Raw genomic sequence first — 19,411 nt, forward strand, 5'->3', positions numbered from 1 at the left:
TTCACTTTTAAAGATGTTGTAGCGTGTCAAGCTTTGGATCCTGGAGATCAACAGGGTTACTAACCCCAACATGTTATAAGTAATAAAAATTTTGTAAACTACCAAGAGAATAAAAGACCAAAGAATCATAAGATCATTTTGTCAGGAAAGGCCCCTATACCAAAATTATCTTGCCTCTAAAAGCAATAGAAAATTTGCATGGAGCAGACCCAGTTTCCTCTGCTTCTTGGTCATGAGTGAGATGCTATGGCAACACCAGCTTGGCGAGATGTAAAAAGACCTAAAAATAAATGACTGAATGTTAGGGCTCAAGATTTGGTTTGCAGCCCCAGACCTACCAACTTTTCAAACCAGCAGGGAAGAAGAAGAGAAGTAGATTAAATTTTGCTTTTATTTTTTTTAGGACAATATAAAGGATAAATTACTTTTGAAAAATGTGTCTCTCAAAGTCCAGAAGAAAAAGATGCTTTTACAATTAAGGCAGGTATGTGGCATTTTCTCTTTTTTTTAAGGTTACTGTGGTAGGTAGAACAATGTCCCCCCAAAGATGTCCACATCCTAATTCCTGAATCTGTGAATATGTTACCTCACATGGCAAAAGGATGTTGCAGATGTGATTAAGTCAAGGATCTTGAGATGGGGAGATTATCTTGGATTACCTGAGTGGGTCCAGTGTAATCACAGGAGTCCTTATAAGAGGCAGGCAGGAGCATGAAAGTCAGAGAAGATGTGATAACAGAAGCAGAGATCAAGTGATGTGCTTTTAAGACAGAGGAAGGGGTCATGAACAAAGGAATGCAGGCAGCCTCTAGAAGCTGGAAATGGCAAGGAAACAGATTCTCCTCTAGCACCTCCAGAAGGAATGCAGCCCTGCCAACTCCTTGATTTTAGCCTAAAGAACCATTTCAGACTTCTGACCTCAGGAGCTGTAAGATAATAGATTTGTGTTGGTTTTAAGTCACTGAGTTTGTGGTGACTTGTTATATCAGCCATAGGAAACTCATATGGTTACTGTGCTGGCAAATTTGTAGATGGAGTTGGCTTGAATTTAAAAGACCCTCATGACATCCTTATTGACCCTCTTGGGGAATGTGGCCTAAGTGGCACAGTAAGAGTGTACTTGGGTGAGTCTTTGAACAGCTGACCCTGAAGGCTCCTGATTAAAGGCAGACATGGCACAGGGCCTCTAGAATGTGATTACATGGCACCGTCCTCTCCTAGCTCAATATTTTTATTATTAACGAATATATGGGCACTGATGGCATGTTGATCAGAGGTAGCCACTGACAATGACACAAAGTTGGGCAGGAGAATTAATGTGTCTGGGACTATTGCTTGATTGACTTGGGATCCCAAAAGACTCAACAAGCTAGGACAGCTCTAACAACATGAAGTGACTAAGGTCAAATGTAAGATCCTCCGCTTTGATCCCCCAAAGCACAGGTACCAGATGGCTTAGCCATAGGCTACCTGATAAAGTCAGCTCAGCTGGAGGCGATGCTGTGGCCCAGGCTGCACTCAGAGAATCACTGCCCCACCAAGAAGAGGGTGGTCTTGCTCCATTCTGTTCTGAGTAGGTCGACCTGGAGCATTGTGTCTCAGGGAGAGCTCCATGCTTGAAAGAATCAGTAAACTAGAGGCCACAAAGAAGAGGGAGCTGGAGAGCAAGGGGAGCAGACAGCACGTCAGAGGACCTGGAAATGGTGAGCCCAAGGAGAGAGGGCCCGGGAGGGCCATGCTGCTGTCTGCAAGTGCTCTGGCCTCTGTAGCAGGAGAGGGCCCCATGGGTGGCACTAGGGCCAAGGGTGGAAGTGTCAGCGAAGGAGATTTGAGTTCAGTGTAAGAAAGAACGTGGCCTCAGTGGAGCTGCCAGAGAGAGAGATGAGCTGCCTCCAGATGGTGAGTTCCTGGTACTCTGAGCATCATGCAAGCTCAGGCATCCTAAAGAGGAGGTTTAAGCATGAGATGGGGAGTAGATGGATGACCTTTAACCTAAAAGTCATTGCTGCGCGGAGATGACACTGATGTGGGTCCTGCCCCCACGAGCTCACAAACTAGCAGGGAGTGGTGATGGTGAGAAAAGGCGCGGATGTGTAACTGCGCTACAGAGGCTACAGCAACAGGGACCATAGAGCTACAGCCTCCAGGGGCTCAGTGGAGGGAGGGAGTACCCCCAGAGTGGAAGACAGGTTGGGAGCATTTGAGCTGGAGGATGGGTCATACTGGGGATTAAAGAAATTGTTGTGGGAAGAAGATGCCTCCCAGGAGGTAGTACAGCGTGAGTAGAGCACGGGGATGGGGAACAGTCCCCGAGTTTGGCTATTGCCTACCACAGTGTAAAATGGCACAGACCTTGTGGGACAGGTAAGATGGGGCCGGGTCAGGGAGGGAACCCCATATACTAATACATATACCTGCAATGTAGAAATGGCATGTGATCAGAGGGGAATTTATGGACTGCTTGTACTGGGTTTTCCAGGTTAAAAACCACTTTTATTTTTATTTTGTTTTATTTTATTTTTATTGAGGTAACATTGGTTTAGAACATTATAAAATTTCAGGTGTACATCATTGTATTTCGATTTCTATGTAGATGACATCATGTTCACCACCCAAAGACTAATTACCATCCATCACCGTACACATGTGCCCTGTTACCCCTTTCACTCTCCTCTTTCCCCTCTTCCCCTCTGGTAACCACCAATCTAATCTCTGTATCTATGTGTTTGTTTGTTGTTGTTATTGTCTATGTATGACTGAGATCATACGGTATTTGACTTTCTCTGACTTATTTCGCTTAGCATAATACCCTCGAGGTCCATCTATGTTGTTGCAAATGGCAAGATATCATCTTTTTTAATGGCTCAGTAGTATGCCATTGTGTATATACCACATCTTCTTTATCCATTCATCCCTTCATGGGCACTTAGGTTGTTTCCAAGTCTTGGCTATTGTGAATAATGCTGCAATGAACATAGGGGTGCATATATCTTTAGACATTCGTGTTTTCCCGTTCTTTGGATAAATACCCAGCAGTGGAATAGCTGGATCATATGGTAGTTCTATTCTTAACTTTTTGAGGAATCTCCATACTGTTTTCCATAGTGGCTGTACCAGTCTGCACTCTTGCCAGCAGTGTATGAGAGTTCCTTTCTCTCCACATCCTCTCCAACACTTGTTGTTTCCTGTCTTGTTAATTATAGCCATTCTGACGGGCGTGAGGTGATATCTCATTGTAGTTTTGATTTGCATTTCCCTAACAATTAGTGACGTTGAGCATCTTTTCATGTGCCTGTTGGCCATCTGTATATCTTCTTTGGAAAAATGTCTCTTCAGATCTATTGCCCATTTTTTAATTGGCTTGTTAGTTTTTTTGTTGTTGAGATGTATAAGTACTTCATATTTTTTGAATATTAACCCCTTATCAGATGTATGGTTTGCGAATATCTTCTCCCAATTGTTAGGTTGTCTTTTCGTTTTGTTGATGGTTTCCTTGGCTGTGCAGAAGCTTTTAAGTTTGACGTAGTCCCATTTGTTTATTTTTTCTATTGTTTCCCTTGCCTGGTCAGACATGGTATTTGAAAATATGGTGCTAAGACCGATGTCAAAAAGCGTACTGCCTATGTTTTCTTCTAGAAGTTTTATGGTTTCAAGTCTTACATTCAAGTCTTTAATCCATTTGGGGTTAATTTTTGTGTATGGTGTAAGATAACGGTCTACTTTCATTCTGTTGCGTGTGGCTGTCCAGTTTTCCCAGCACCATTTATTGAAGAGACTTTCCTTTCTCCGTTGTATGTTTTGGCTCCCTTGTCGAAAATTAGCTGTCCATAGATGTGTGGGTTAAAAACAACTTTTAACCCACTTCCTACTCTTCCTTCACATTCCTGTTTAGGCACCAACTCCCCATGGGAAGCCTTTCCTGACCCAGCCTTCCATTCTCTCCTGGCCTGCCTAAGGGGCTTCCATGTGCCCTCTGCCCCTGCATGTCCCCCTACCCCACACTGTTGAGTAAATACCTGCAACCGTCTGTGAACCATCATTGAGTGTGTGCTCTTTAAGGCCAGGGAGTATCGTATTTACTCAGATCTCTATCCCCAGTGCCTAGCGCCATGCCTGGCACCAAGCAGATACCCACTTGTGTTTGTTGAATGACTGAATGATAATTGGCTTCCAATATCTCACCCAGAGTTGCAAGGTGTGAGCCATACATTCAGAGGCCACAACCTCACATCATTTCTTTCTTCTTTCTGAACTGCAGAAGGAAGAGGTGGGTGAGGCCCTCCACGAAGTTGATTTTCAGCAGCTGAAGATTGAGAATGCTCAATTTTTAGAGACGATTGAAGCAAGGAACCAAGAACTGATCCAGCTAAAGCTGGCATCTGGAAACACCCTGCAGGTCCTCAACGCATACAAAGTAAGGTCTGCCCCAATGTCCAGGTCCCCGAGGCTTCCCGCACCCCCCCTTCTGGCCACAGCGAGGTTCCCCTGCAGCACTGCAGTTTCCCAGAGAGCTTGGGTGCCCTTCACTCTCCCGCTGCTCCCTGATTGCTCTTGACAAAGCCATGCCTGCCAAAATTCTCCAAATGTTCCCACGACCCTAGCTGTGCATTAGAACCACCCAGGAGCTTTTTCTTCTTTAAAAGATATACAGACACTCTAGTGCCACCCTGACCAATTGAACTAGGGGGTGAGGGCCATGCTTGTTTTTTTTCCCGGCTCCCCAGATGATTTTTATGCACAATGAGTGTTGAGAACTAACCACACTTAGGGCCCCGTTTAATTTAGGCATATAATAAGCACTTCCCTGCTTAAAACCCTGCAAGGGAAAACCATCTTAGCTATAAGTCAGAAAACTACTAAAGAATTCCTCATCCACACAGAACACTTCCAGGAGAGAAAGCGGCGCTATTAATAACTAAGCAGGGACTATGGGCATGAACAGGGCCTGTCCCCGGCAGACCAGGCTGTCCAGTCACCCTGCTAGCAACCGTCTAATGTGGAGGTCAGCGAACTGCGGGGCAGTGCAGCCCGCCCACTAGCCCGTGAGCTAAGAATGCTTTTACAGAAGAACATTTGCAGCCGATTTGATATAGAACATTACCCTTGAAACCCAATTAAACAAAATTGGTTTCTCCCCCTGAAATTTCATTCTTCTCATTAGTAGACCTGTATTCCAAGATATTGTGCTTAATTATTATATTTTGAATTTCATCAAAAAAACATTTGTGGAAATTGGTTTTCCTCTTGTTAATTTAAGCAACTACATAATATTCTCAATTTTGCCTCTTGGCCTGCAAAGCCTAAAATATTTACTCTGTGGCCTTTTACAGAGCAAGGTTGGTGACCCGTGGGCTAGTGCCCAGGTGGCGACATTCTTAGGTAGCTCACAGATGGGCTTATTTTGGCTCACACGGTGTCATTTAAAAATGTGAACGTGTTTAGACTAGGGTTATGTTTGTCCAACATTTGCCTTTTACAAATGAAAAACCTGAGGCCCGAGGAGGCAGAGGAGTTGCCAGATTCAAAGCAACAAGTTTGTGACAGAGCTGGGACTCCTAATCCAGTGTGTGTCCCACCCAACCCAGCTGCCTTCCCCGGCGTAGAGTGTGTGGACAACATTGTGTTGGCACTCTGAAATTCATGTGTCATAACGTCCAACAGATCATCCACTTTGATCTTACCTCATCAGTAGTTAGCTTATCCTATCACTGTTATTTCAAGATGAAGCCAACCCCCGTGCCTCCCAGGCCTTGTTGGCTGGAGAGCTGGGCAGTATGTGGGTACATCAGCTTGGACCTTGATCTTATCCTGCAGAATCAACTAAGTAGCACTGGCCTGTCTGGTCTTCCTGGGGGAAAGCCAGGGGTGTGGAGTGGACTACAGGTTTATAAAATGGAACTGCCAGGTCCAGGGCTTGAGCTCTTTAGGACGGGTCTAAATGTGCCGTGCAGATTGTCTGCGATCCCCAAGCAGCAGCGACACAGGCCACAGCGGGCAGAACGAGAGCCATTCCAGTCAGAATCCTGGGGGCCATCGTGCTGTAGGCCTGTTTCGAATAATAGTAAGCAGTTGGTGGATCCTGGGAGGAGATGCCCACAGGAGTCAGAAGGTGGACATTGTGAGGGGTGGAGAGAGAAGCAGGCTCACTTCTTCCGTGTCTCAGTTCTCAGGTCTCCTAGGGGAAATGGAGGCAGAACAACTGGGAGTAGTGGAGTCAGGCCTCACCTGGATTTGAGTAGGGGCTGCACTGGGGACCTTGGGCGTGACGCTTCACCTCTCGGAGGCAGGTTTTTGTGACTCACCCCCAGGATGGAGCTCCCTCTGGTCTGTGCTGTGTCCCTGGCACCGAGGACAGTGCCTGGCCAGAGCAGGTGCTCAGCCGCTCTTGTCGAGTGAACTGCTAGCGCTTCAGGTGTGTTTAGGGGATGAGGGTGGCAGGAGGGGCCACTTTCATATAAACATCAAACATCCAAGTGCGAGACCGCGCAGAATGACTTTTCCTCTATCACCAAACATACTGAGTGCCTACTGGATGCCAGGCACAGGGCTACGTGCTGAGGGTACAGCCTTGAAGAAGACAGACACGGTCTCTTCTCTTCTGTGAGTTTTGTGAGTGAGCCTCAGTCAGGGAGGCACCTTCTTCTCTGACTTTTTGCCCTCAAGCCCTGCCTGGTGGAGTCTGGTAGAATATAAGCTTGTGACTGCCGCTGTGATGTGTCACTCTTAACTGACTGTAAGCTAGTGATCTGGTGCCTTGTGGGTAGAATTCTAAGATGTCCCCCAAGACTCCACGCCCCCTGGTGTATACACCCTGTAGAATCCCCAGGACTGTGGACAGGACAGGGTCTGTTATTAGGTTGTGTTCTGTTGTATGATTATGTCATATAATATAGCACAGTTGACCTTAAGATAGGGAGATTTTCCAGGTGGGCCTGACCTAATCACATGAGCCCTTTGATGAGACTGGGTGCCTTCAGGGTGATATGGTGGTAGACCACATGAGCCCTTTGAAAGCAGAGAGTTTTCTCTGGAAGAAGATGTCGGATCTGCAGCATGAAAAGGATTCTCTGGGCGAGAAGTTCTCCATTGCTGGCTTCAAGATAGAAGGACCACATGGAAGGGGTCTGAGGGTGGCCTTGAGGGCCACCTCCTGCTGACAACCAGAAAGAAAATGGGGACCTCAGTCTTAAAACTTCAAGAAAATGCATTCTGCCAACAACCCGTGAGCTTGGAAGAGGACCCCAGCCCCAGATGAGACCCTCAGTTCTGGCCAGCACCTTGATTTCAGCCCTGTCGGACCCTGGGCAGAGAATCCAGCCACACTGTGCCTGGACTTCTGACCTGTAGAAGCTGTGAGATAATAAATGTGTGTGCTTTAAGCCACAAAATTTGTAGTAATTTATTACACAGCAAGAGAAAGCTAATATGTGACTTTTCAGAAGTAGCCTCCTCAAGTGACCAACGTCCTGCTCGGAATCACAAATAGCTCCCATCACACCTTTGCGAAGGCCCCGCCCACCAGAGCCAGTGACGCCTTATGGTTGCCCTAGTTCCCTTCTTTCCTCCCGTGACTCTCTGAAGTTGTGGGTGAATGTTTTCCCTCTGCCCTCCTGTTCTCCCACCTGAACTGCTGGTTTGCAGTGAAGTCCTGCCCGCCTCCCCTTCCCCACAGCTGACCCCTCAGTCTGGTCTCTTATCTACTCTTGCTTTCCTAAGCAGAGCACTTTCATGCAGGACATGGAGCAGGACATGAGCCTTAAGAAGGGAGGATTGGAGAGAGGAGGAGGGCACCTGGGGGCGATCCCCAGGTGCCCTAAGGTCCCCCAGGCAGGTGCCTCCAGGCTTTTCTGCTGGTCTAAGATTTGATACCCTGGGGATCACCCCAGCACCCTCCTCCCCCCCCCCCCAGCTCCTTTTAGACCTTCCTCTCCTAGGCCTTTCCTTAGCTTGGAATGTTCTTCTCTTCCCTTTCACCTAGATATACTTGACTTAACCTTTCAGCTCTTTCCCGCATCCCTTCCCCCAAGGAAACCTTCTCAACCACGTCCTTGTGTTCTCAGTGCCTGGCACTGATGCAGTTTTACATTTCTTCTTGCCCCTTCATCCTGGCTGTGAGCCTGCCTCTTGGTAGCAGGACCTACGTTGTTTTACTGACCAGTGCCTGGTTTAGGCTGGGTGGGTTGTCAGGGTTTGTTGAGTGAGCTCCCTGAAGTCACTGACTCCTGTCCCTTGGCCCACTCCTCAAAGCATATGCCAACTCCTCTAGGCTGACTCTTCCCCACTGGGAGACAGAGGTGCAAAGGGGGGCTAATCTAAGAAGCAGGGACTGAGGGAGAGCTGGTGAAGGGCAGCAGCAAATGATGCAACGGGAAGCTGTGGGGCACCTCCTGCAGAATTCCTCCCACACCAGAGGCCCAGCCCCGATAGGCATTAGAGACAGTGGTGGAGCCCGGGGGCTATGCAGCCACACGCCTGGGTTCAAATCCTGGCTTCCCCTTGTCTCTGTGACCTTGGGCAAATTGCTTCACCTCCCTAAGAGTCAGTTTCCTTTCCTGTAAAATGGGGATGGCAGTGGCTCCTACTTCATGGGACATGTTTCCCCCTCCTCTTCTGAGGGAGGTAGTAATGGCAGCTGTTTGCAGAGTTTTCTCCATGTGTCAGGCACTGTGCTCAGCACTTTACCAGGATTATCTCCTTTAAGCCTCTCCACAACCCTACGAGGTGGCACTGGGACTTGTTCAGAGTTTCTCCTATAAGTAGGGGGGTTAAGATTTGGGTCCTGGTTGTCTGGCAACTCTTCAGGTGAGCACAAGACTCCCGAGGTCCTCTCCTCCCCTGCCACTTAGGCACCAGGATTCTGAAAATCTGGGAAGGTGTGAGAAGGGCAGGCCCAAGTTCCTGGATGGTCCTGCATTTCTCCTGCTTGATAAAGAGCTGTCTATCCTTCTACAGTTCTGAGTGATCATCTTTGCTCAAGACTTACTGCGTCGTTATATTTCAGAGCAAGCTACACCGAGCAATGGACACGTCCATCAATCTGAGCAAGGAGCTCTTGCTGCGAAATGAGTTACTTGAAAAAATTGCAAGAGAAACCCTACAAGTAGAGGAGGTAGGAGAGGGTAAAATGTGCCGTTTCTGGTGTTTGTCTCCTTGTGTCTATAAGGGCTTGAGTTCACCAAGATCTAAGCCACCTTGGTTTTTGTCTTGAAAAGCTTAGGCCATAAAAATCAAAATAGCTCTGGGCCACCAAAGGAGGAAGTGGTACCAGGAGACTCACAGTCCAGTGGTGTTGCCTTTCACTGCTGGGTTATGTTCTAGAGTCAGCTCATAAGACAGAAATCATGTAGAGTCCAAATCACCCTCAAGAATTCCTTAAATGACCCATAAAATACAATATTCAAAGTGTTGTGTGTATAACCTCACAAAAAATATATAATGTATGTAATAATGTAACTGATATGAGAAACACACGCCAAAATATAATTTTCTACATAAAGGAGAGAGAGAGAGAGAGAGCTCGTTATATACATAACTCCAAATTGGTACAGTGGATGCTCGGACGGCAGACCTGTGACCTCTGTCCTGCGCCCACTCCAGGGCCTATGGTCACTGTGTGAAAAGATGTGTGGTATCATCTGAGTTCCCTACATCTACATTCTGATCTAGTGCTCTCATCCTTTTGCTGAATTTTGTTGAATTTCCGCAAGTTAAATGCACCTAGGATGTGATTCAAAGAGGACTTTTTTGAAAAGAGGGAGGGAGCACTGGACGTGTAGTCAGAAGGCCTGGCTTCAGGTTTGGTGTTGCCAGTTTCTAGCCTTGAACAAGCCTTTTAATTAGATAGGACTCAGTTTCTACATCTGTGAACTGGACGTCACAACCCTTGTTGTGGTGATCAGATAGGACCACGTATAGTGATACTTTGTCAACCTCTAAAGCCATTAGTACAATTATTAGTGTCATTGTCTTGAATGGGCCTGAAGTGTCCCTGGCAGTGTGTGTTGCCCCAAACCTACCTACAATGGCCAAAAAGCCACAGGATTATTACATCTGACTCAGTTTTGTTGTGGTTTCTGCATCCTATCCTTGATAGAGAACCAATTTGCTCTGCAAAACAGCTGGTCTCAGTACACAGTGGCTGGTGACCAAGTTATAGCAAAAAGTCTCTGCAGAATTTCTGTGATCCTTGTTTGTTTGTGTTGATATTCATTAGAGTAAAAGTAAAATATGAAATCAATTTTTAAAAGCCTGGCATTCGCTGCTTAGTATGTTTAGTTTTCTTGTTAACTTTTTTTTTTAACAGCTCTATTGGGATATAATTCACATACCATATAATTCACCCATTTAAAGTGTACATTTTAAGGGTTTATAGTATATTCATAGGGTTGTATAACCATCAGCACAATAATTTGAGAAAATTTTCGTCAACCCAGAAAGAAACCCTGTACTCATTAAGAATCCTTCTCCATTCCTCACCTCACCTCACTCCCACCCTCTAGCCCTAAGCGACCACTAATCTACTTTCTGTCTCTGTGAATTTGCCTGTTCTGGACATTTCATATAAAAGGAATCATACAATATGTGGTCTTTCATGACTGGCTTTTTAAATTCTAATAATATTTTCAAGATTCATGTTCCAGCACATATCAGTACTTTGTTTCTTGTTATGGTTGAATAATATTTCCCAGTATGGATATACCTCATTTTATTTATCCATTCATCAGTTTGATGGACATTTGGGTTGTTTCTGCTTTTTGGCTGTTATGAATAATGTTTCTATGAACATTCATATAGAAGTTTTTGTGTGAATGTATGTTTTCTTTTCTCTTGGACATACAGCTAAAAGTGGAATTGTGGGCTATATATATGGTAACTCTATGTTTAACATTTACAGAAACTGCCAAACTGTTTTGCAAAGTGGCTGCACAATTTTACATTCCCAACAACAACGTATGTGTGAGGGTTCCAATTTCTGTACCACTTCAACAACACTCTTTATTTTAAGGGTTTTTTTAATGACCATCCTAGTGAGTGTCAAGTGATATTCATTGTGGTTTTGATTTGAATTTCCCTGATGACTAATGACGTTGAGCATCTTTTCCTGTGCTTCTTGGCCACATATCTATCTTTTTTGGAGCAATGTCTATTCAAGTCCTTTAGCCAGTTTTTAATTAAGTTATTTATCTTTTTATCATTGAGTTGTAAGAATTCTTTATATATTCTGGATTCAAATCCCTTATCAGATATATGACTTGCAAATATTTTCTCCCATTCTGTGGGTTTTCTTTTCACTTTCTTGATGGTATTGTTTGCAGCACAAAAGTTTTTCATTTTGATGAAGTTTAATTTATCTATTTTTTCTTTTGTGCTTGTGCTTTTGGTGTTATAGCTAAGAAACCATTACCTAACCCAAAATCATAAAGATTTACTCCTATGTCTTCTTGTAAGAGTTTTATAGGTCTTATATTTAGGTTATGATACATTTTGAGTTAATTTTGTAAATGGTGTGAGGAAGGGGTCCAAAAGCTGAAAGAACAAAGTAGATGAAGTATATTCATAGAGTTTCTTATATTAACCTTCCTATTCACCATTTGTGTGGTTCTCTCCATTTCATCCTGTGGATTTGAGTTACCATCTGGTGTTATTTCCTTACTTAAATACAGCCTCATTTCAGCCTGCCTCCTTCATGCTGCTGTCGTCAACTATATTGCATTTTTATATGTATAGGCCCCAAATACAATTATATACATATTGTTTTATGAAATTGCTTTTTAAATCAGTTAAGAGAAGGAGAATATACAGTTATGCTGTCATTTATAATTACCTTTGTGCTATTTATTTTCTTCACATGGATTTGAGTTACTGTCTGGTGTCACTTGTTTTCAGCCTGAAGAATTTCCTTTATAATAATAAGACAGATCCACTAGGAATGAGTTCTCTCAGTTTTTGTTTATCTGGGAATGTCATTATTTTTCCTCCACTTTTTAAAAATAAACTTTTTATTTTAGAACTGTTTTAGAAAATTGTGAAGATAGTACAGAGTGTTCCCAAATACCTCACACCCAATTTCTGCTATTATTAACATCTTACATTAGTAGAATACATTTATTGAAACTAATGAGCCAATACTGATACATTATTATTAGTATTTACGATTAATATTACTTATGTTTCCTTAGTTTTTACGTGATGTCCTTTTTTCTGTGTCAGGATCCCATCCAGGATACCGCATTACATTTAGTGTCATGTCTCCCTAGGTTCCTCTTGGCTGTGACAGTTTCTCAGACTTTGCTTGTTGATGACATTGACAGTTTTGTGGAGTGCTAGTCAGCTATTTTGTAGAATGTTCCTCAACTGGGACTCGTCTAATGTTTTTCTCACGATTGGACTGGGGTCATGTGGTATTGGGGTGAAGACCACAGAGGTAAAGTACCATCTTCATCACATCATATCAAGGGAGCGTACTGTCAAATGACTAACCACTGCTGGTGTGAACCTGGATCAGCTGGCTGAGGTAGTGTTCTACAGGTTTCTCCACTGTAAAGTCACTCTTTCCCTCACTTTCCACACTGTACTCTTGGGAAGGAAGTTACTATGTGCAGCCCACACTTAAGAAGAGGGAGCTATAAATTATTTGGGATTCTTCTTCATGGGAGATTTGTTAATTCTCCCCATTTATTTATTTTTAAAATCATCTATTTATAGCAGTATCAACTCATGGGTATTTATTTTCCACATTGGGTTATAATCTAATATTATTTATTTTGTTGCTCACATTGTTCCAGCTTGGCCATTGGGAGCTCTTTTAGTTGGCTTTTGTGTCCATTTGACATATTCCCATTTTTGTGGGTTTTTTTTTTTCTTTTTAGCACTTATTTCCTTTCTGGCACTAGAAGATTCTCCAGGCTCTTATATATTTCCTGCCCAAGTCCTAGAATTAGCCATTTCTCCAAGGAGTTCTGGTTCCTTTTATTTGAGAGTAACATTAGAAACCAAGATCTGAGTGTGTTCATGGCTTGCTTTCATTTTTGAAAGATAGTTTTGCTAGATATAAGATTCTTGGTTGACAGTTTTTTCCTTTAGCGCTTAGAACATGTCATCCCACTGCCTTGTGGCCTCCTTTGTTTCTGATGAGAAGTCAGCTATTGATCTTATTTGGCTTCCCTTGTATGTGGTGAATTGTTTTCTCTTGCTGCTTTCAATATTTTGTCTTTGCCTTGTCAGTCAACATTTTGGTATGTTGTGTCTGTGAGTGGATTTCTTTGCAGTTATCCTGCTTGGAGTTTGTTGAACTTCTTGGATGTGTAGCTTAATATTTTTCATCGAATTTGGGACATTTTCAGCCATTATTTCCTCGAATATTTTCTCTGCTCCTTTCTCTTTCTGCTCTCCTTCTGTTACTTCCATTACATGCATGTTGATACACTTAGTGGTGTTCCACGTTTTTCTTTGTTCTTTTTTCTCTGTGTTTTTCATGTTGCATAATCTCTATCAGTCTACCTTGAAGTTTACTGATTCTTTCTTCTGATGGCTTAAATCTGCTGTTGATCCCCTCTAGTGAATTTTTCATTTTGGTTATTGCATTGAAAAGACTCTAGATTTTCCATTTGGTTCTTTTTTTTTTTTAATAATTTCTACCTCTTTATTGATATTCTCTATTTGATGAGACATCATCATCATATATTCCTTTAATTCTTTAAACATGGTTTCCTTGGTTCTTTGAACATATTTATAATAGCTGCTTTGAAGACTTTTTCTGCTAAGCCCACCATCTGGATTCCCTCAAATGCAGTTTGTGTTGCCTGCTTTTTTCCCCTGTGCAGGTCACACTTCCCTGTTTCTTTACCTATCTTATAATATTTGTCAAAAACTGGGCATCTTAGATAATATATTGTAGCAACTCTGGACAGGACACTAATCCCCCCATCCCTTTCTTGGGCTTGTCATTGTTTTTGCTTGTTACTTGTTCAGTGATTTGCCTGGACTAATTCAGGCTATTTTTCCTGCTGTTAGTAGCCTCTGATGTTGCTCCTCAGAGGTGCAGCCTTAATCATGGATACAATCTCCCTGACAACCAAGGATGATTAGTGTTTCAGCTGAGTTCTCTTTGACTGTTGCATCTTCCAGGTAAGCTTTTGGCTGGTCTACCTCTATTGGTATCACTTCTAGGCATTAGCCTCCATTAATTGCTGGCTGATTGCTCTATTGCTTTCAGCAACATCCTGAGACATTAATTGCTCCATATTCTGATCCAATTAAAATCAGGCCCCTTTGCAGGAGCAAAGTGTTGCCAGTCTTTGAGGCTTGCTCCAACCCTAAGAAAGCTCTTCTTAATGGTCTTTCTCTGGTTTTGTTAAACATCTAGCTGGTGTACTGTTTTGCTTGTTGCTACTAATATCATGGAACTACCAGCTTCCTCTTAATTGCTCACCCCAAAGATCTCCATTTTTTCCACAAGGTACTTAGGCATGAACAGCCCACAGTTTGTTACAAAAAGTCAGTCCCTTTAGGCAGCATCCTAGAGCTCCCTGTTTTACAGCCTCACCTCTTGGGCAAAACTTCTGCACTGGAGCTGGGGGTGCGAACAGTGGCCTGCCTTTCCTGTAGTTTTACCCCTGCTCTCCAAGTGGGGTGCTGGGCCGGGATTGCCATCCTTGGTCTTCTCAGCATGTCCTTCATAGCTGTAGTACTTATTTCTTAATGCCTTGGTTCTTGCTATTTTATTATATTTTATCTTAGGTATTCTCTAATCGTTATCCTCACAAGAGTGTCCACTGATGTTTCTGGGTACATCTTTAGGTCTCCCTTCAGGTGTATGTCTGTGCTAGACATTGTAGGTATCCACTGAACCTGTCTTGACAAGTTTTTATTGCATTCTGACAAGTTAATAAAAAAATAATTTTGTTGGATTGCTTCAAAGTGAATTAAAACCACTTCTCAAACTAGAAGGCTCAAACCAGTCACCTGGGGATCTTGTTAAAATATAGATTCTGACTGGGTAGATCTGGGGTGGCCTGAGAGCCTGCATTTTTACCCAGCTCCCAGAGATTATACTTTGTGAAGCAAGGAATTAAAAGATAGTACTAGATTAGGAAGATTCAACACCATAAAAATGTTAGTTCTTTTTAGGTTTCTCTGTGAAATAGTGATATTCCAATTAAAATAACAAGGAGCTTTTTTTTAAAAGATTTAAATAAACTGACCCAAAAGTTCTTTTGGAAAAATAAATAAGAATACCCCCAAAATTCTTAATAAGTAAATGAGGGGACTAGCCCTACCAGATACTGAAACATGTTGTGAAGTTACAGTATTTAAAATAAGCTCCTGAATGGACCGGAAGACCAAAGAAAAGAATATAAGCCCTATAATGAGCCCCAGTGCAGATCATATATGATACATATATGATCAAGTATCTGACAAAGTTTTGATCACGATACATTTAGTTTATGATGAAGGTGGCATTGCAGTGAGGGACAACCAGATTATTGAATAAATGATTTGGGATGACTGGGTAGCCATTTAAGAAAGAATAAAGTTGGAATTATATGTTACAGTGAAATTAATTCAGGTGTATCAGAGATTTAAATGTAAATTATAAAACCATTAAAGTCCTAAAATAAATAGTGGGAACATTTTTATTATAATCTTGGAATGGGGAGGACTTTTAAAATATAAAGCCCAGGGGCCAGCCCCGTGGTGTTGTGGTTAAGTTTGGTGCACTCCGCTTCAGTGGCCTGGGTTTGCGGATTCGGATCCCAGGCATGGACCTACACCACTTGTCAGCCACACTGTGGCGGTGACCCACATACATAATAGAGGAAGATTCGCACAGATGTTAGCTCAGGGTGAATCTTCCTCAACAACAAAAATATGTATATATAAAACTCAGAAACCATGAAATCAATAAAGTTAGTTATATAAAAATGAAAATTTTCTTACATAGCAAAAACCATCATAAGCAAAGCCAAAAGATCAATAACTGGAAAAATGTTGTATCTAATATTACAAGGAGCTATTTTTCTTAAAACATAAATAACATTTATAAATTAATTTAAAAAATCTAACAGAAAATATAAAAAAATGGGCAAAAGATTTAAACAGTTTACAGAAAAGCTAAAAAATCTCAAACATAAGAAAAATGGTCCACTTCACTCATAAGGAACGCAAAATAGAGCTATAATGAGATAGCATTTTTCCTGTCTTAGACTGACAAAGATCAAAAACTTGGTAAGACTGTTGAGAGAATGGGGAAATCAGGCGGTCTCAAACATTGCTGCAGGGGTATGATTGGCTTGATCATTATAGAAGGCAAGTCAGCACTATTTACCGAACATGCACGTGTGCTGGGGGCAGAGTTTCTCAACATAAGCCCTACTGACATTTTGGATGAGGGCTGCCCTGTGCATTGTAGGGTGTTTAGTAGCTTCCCTGGCCTCAACCTACTAGATTGGCACCACCCTAGGTGTGACAAACAAAAACGTCTCCACACATTGCCAAATGTTTCTGGGAGGCAAAATAACCCCCAGTTGAGACCCACTACCTTACAACAAGCAATTTCACTTTCAGTAACTTATCCTACGCATATTCATGTGTATTTACAATATGACATATACCCAGAAGATTAGTAATCACAGCATTGTTTGTTGTAATAGCAAGAGATTGGAAAGCTAAGTAACTGTTTGTGAGGACTTGTCAAATTATAGTATGTCCATACAGTGGAAAAGTATGCAGCCGTTAAAAAGAATGAATAAATTCTTTATGTGCTGATACAGAAGGATCTTCAAGATTTATTGAGTGAAAAAAAAACTGGATGAATAAAAGTGAATAGAATATGCTACTGTTTGGGTCAAAAAAGGAAACATGTTTGTATGGGCGTAGTTTTCTAGAAGAATGCACAAAACCTAAAAATAGTGTATGCTTCTGGGCCAGGGGGCAGTGATGGGCTGGGACCTGTGTACTTTTATACCATTTGAGTTGCATGTATTGCCTACGCAAAACAATTGTTAAAATAAAAATTAAAAAGACAATGCTAATTCAAGAAATCCACTCAAAAAGAAAAGGGCTAGTTAATTTTACTGTATGATAATTTTTTTTCCAACTTTTTTTTTTTGTGAGGAAGATCAGCCCTGAGCTAACATCTGTGCCAATCCTCCTCTTTTTGCTGAGGAAGACCAGCTCTGAGCTAACATGTATGATAATTTTTAAAATAAAATTTAAAAAGAGATTCCTCAAAAAATTGAATAACCATATGATTCAGCAATTCTACTTCTGGGTATATAGCCAAAATAATTGAAAGCATGAACTTGAACAGGTATTTGTATACTCATGTTCATAGCAGCATTCTTCACAACAGCCAAAAGATGGAAGCAACCCAAGTGCCCATTGGTAGATGAACAGATAAACAAAATGTGATGTACACATACAATGGAATATTATTCATTCTTAAAAAGGAATTGTATGCTTCCACTTATAAGAGGTTCCTAGTGTAGCCCATGGAGAAGGGGGAGTGGGGAGTTAGTGTTTAACAGGTACAGAGATTAGGTTGGGGAAGATGAGAAAGTTCTGGAGATGGATGGTGGTAAAGGTTACACAACAATGTGAATATACTGAATGCCACAGAACTGTACACTTAAATATGGTTAAAATGGGAAATTTTATGTATATTTTATGAAAAAAATACGAGCAAATGAATTGAGACTGATTAAATCAAAGCGTACTTCAATACACAATTTTTCTTAAAAAAACACCTAAGAAATCAAAATACGTAAAACATATTCCTTAGTAAAGGAAGAAGGGAAAGAAGGAAGGAAAGAAGGAAGGTTAGAAGGAAAGAAAGAAGGAAGGAAGGGAAAAAGACTGTTTTAGACTACACTTGGAGTTTCTAGACTGGATTAAAAAAAGTCACTATCTGTAAAAATCAGAATCTTGTGATTCCTCCCACTCCTTTGAAAATTTAAACATTATTTTTAGAACTACACTGGAACTGGGGAGAGAAGCCAGGGCCAGTAAGTCCCAGTAAGCCAGAACTGCCAGGATCCCTGGGTTTAATTGTCCCTCCCCACTAGGACCGGGCCAAAGCCGAGGCTTTCAACAAGCAGCTCCGGAAGCAGCTGGCTGAGTTCCGAGCGCCACCGGTGATGGTGTACGTCCGGGAGAAGATCCTAAACGGGGACCTGGAGAAGACCGTCAAGACGTGGGAAAGGAAGGTGGAGATTGCAGAGGTGAGCACAGAGAAGCCCGGGACGGGCAGTCTTTCAGGCCCTTCACGTTTGTCTAGGATTTTGTTTTTGAGCTAAGAATACAGGTGTTTGGACGTGGAATGTCTGTGAGAAATCTCAGCGGTTCCTTCAGCTCTTACACCAAAATGAAGGATGGCTTTTTTCATTTTTTTTAAAGCTCCTTTTTCCTTGTTAGGGACAGGGTCTTTTCAGGTGATCAGGAAGAGATTCTGTAGTAATAGTGTTTTTTTAGTTGCTTGTATTTGTAATGAATTCTGGAAGCTTCTGAATCCTTCCCCCGACCATTGATAACAGTGATTGCTACTTTATACATGGAGAAGCCAGTTTTTTAAAAAGTGAGATAATCATGGATTTTTAATACCACTCAGAACCCAAGTCCATGCCTTTACATAGTTGCCATGGGCCTTTTGGTTTCTGACTAACCCCACAGCCTTTTCATATGATGCGGGGTGCACAGAAGCTCCCTGGGCCCTTGTGAGCTGGAAAAGAAATGGGGAACATGTGGACGATCCGCTGGCGTCAGAAGAAAGAAAGCTCTGGGACGGCCACAGGCCAGTTTGCATCCTGAGGGCACTAAGACATCATTAGAGCAGCTTCAAAACCCAGTCAGGTCACCTGGGAACCTTGGTGTTTTCATATCTAGACCTGGCTCCACATCCTACAGAACTTTCTCCTGCCTTTCCTGTGGTCACTTGGTGGCAGGGAGTAAATTAGGATCCAAATTTGGGCCCATCAGATCTGGAGCCGAGAAGTAGCACAGAATCACAGCAGGAACCTGCGACTTCTCACTTCACTGAACAGAAACAAGCTCTTCAGAAGAATCTTCCCGATGCCCCTAGGTGGCCTGGCCCCACAGCACACATTGTGGGCACTGCCCCACACAGGGTCACCATCATGGGGCTGGATGCGGTTGCGCTCTGAAGAGTCACAATTGGTTTTTCCCAAATGACCACCTTCCCCTCCCCCCTTTTCCTTTTTGCAGATGTCCCTAAAAGGCTATCGAAAGGCTTGGAATAAAATGAAAACAACCACTGAGCGGTTGCAAGCAATTTGCTCCCCTGGGAAATAGCCAGAGAGAGGCCATGGCTGCAGAACACAAAGTGATCCATTAAAGTAATCAACTCCTTTCTAGTCACGGGGTCCTCTCACTGTTCCGTGTGCTGGCTGGGGTC

The 19,411-nt window shown here is 42.7% G+C and overlaps 1 protein-coding gene across 1 annotated transcript in view; it reads left to right on the forward strand.

Moving 5' to 3' along the window:
• CCDC113 (coiled-coil domain containing 113) overlaps positions 1 to 19,355 on the forward strand; it is a 32,154-nt gene extending 12,799 nt beyond the window's left edge. The window contains exons 5-9 of the mRNA XM_058528621.1: positions 404 to 484; positions 4,259 to 4,414; positions 9,002 to 9,109; positions 18,066 to 18,221; positions 19,222 to 19,355. Of these exons, the coding sequence (XP_058384604.1) occupies positions 404 to 484; positions 4,259 to 4,414; positions 9,002 to 9,109; positions 18,066 to 18,221; positions 19,222 to 19,308 (588 nt within the window). The 3' untranslated portion in view covers positions 19,309 to 19,355. The remainder of the gene's footprint in view (positions 1 to 403; positions 485 to 4,258; positions 4,415 to 9,001; positions 9,110 to 18,065; positions 18,222 to 19,221) is intronic.
• Positions 19,356 to 19,411: the final 56 nt, after the last annotated feature.

The sequence above is a fragment of the Diceros bicornis genome, chromosome 32 (assembly GCF_020826845.1).
Source record: "Diceros bicornis minor isolate mBicDic1 chromosome 32, mDicBic1.mat.cur, whole genome shotgun sequence".
Lineage (NCBI taxonomy): Eukaryota > Metazoa > Chordata > Mammalia > Perissodactyla > Rhinocerotidae > Diceros > Diceros bicornis.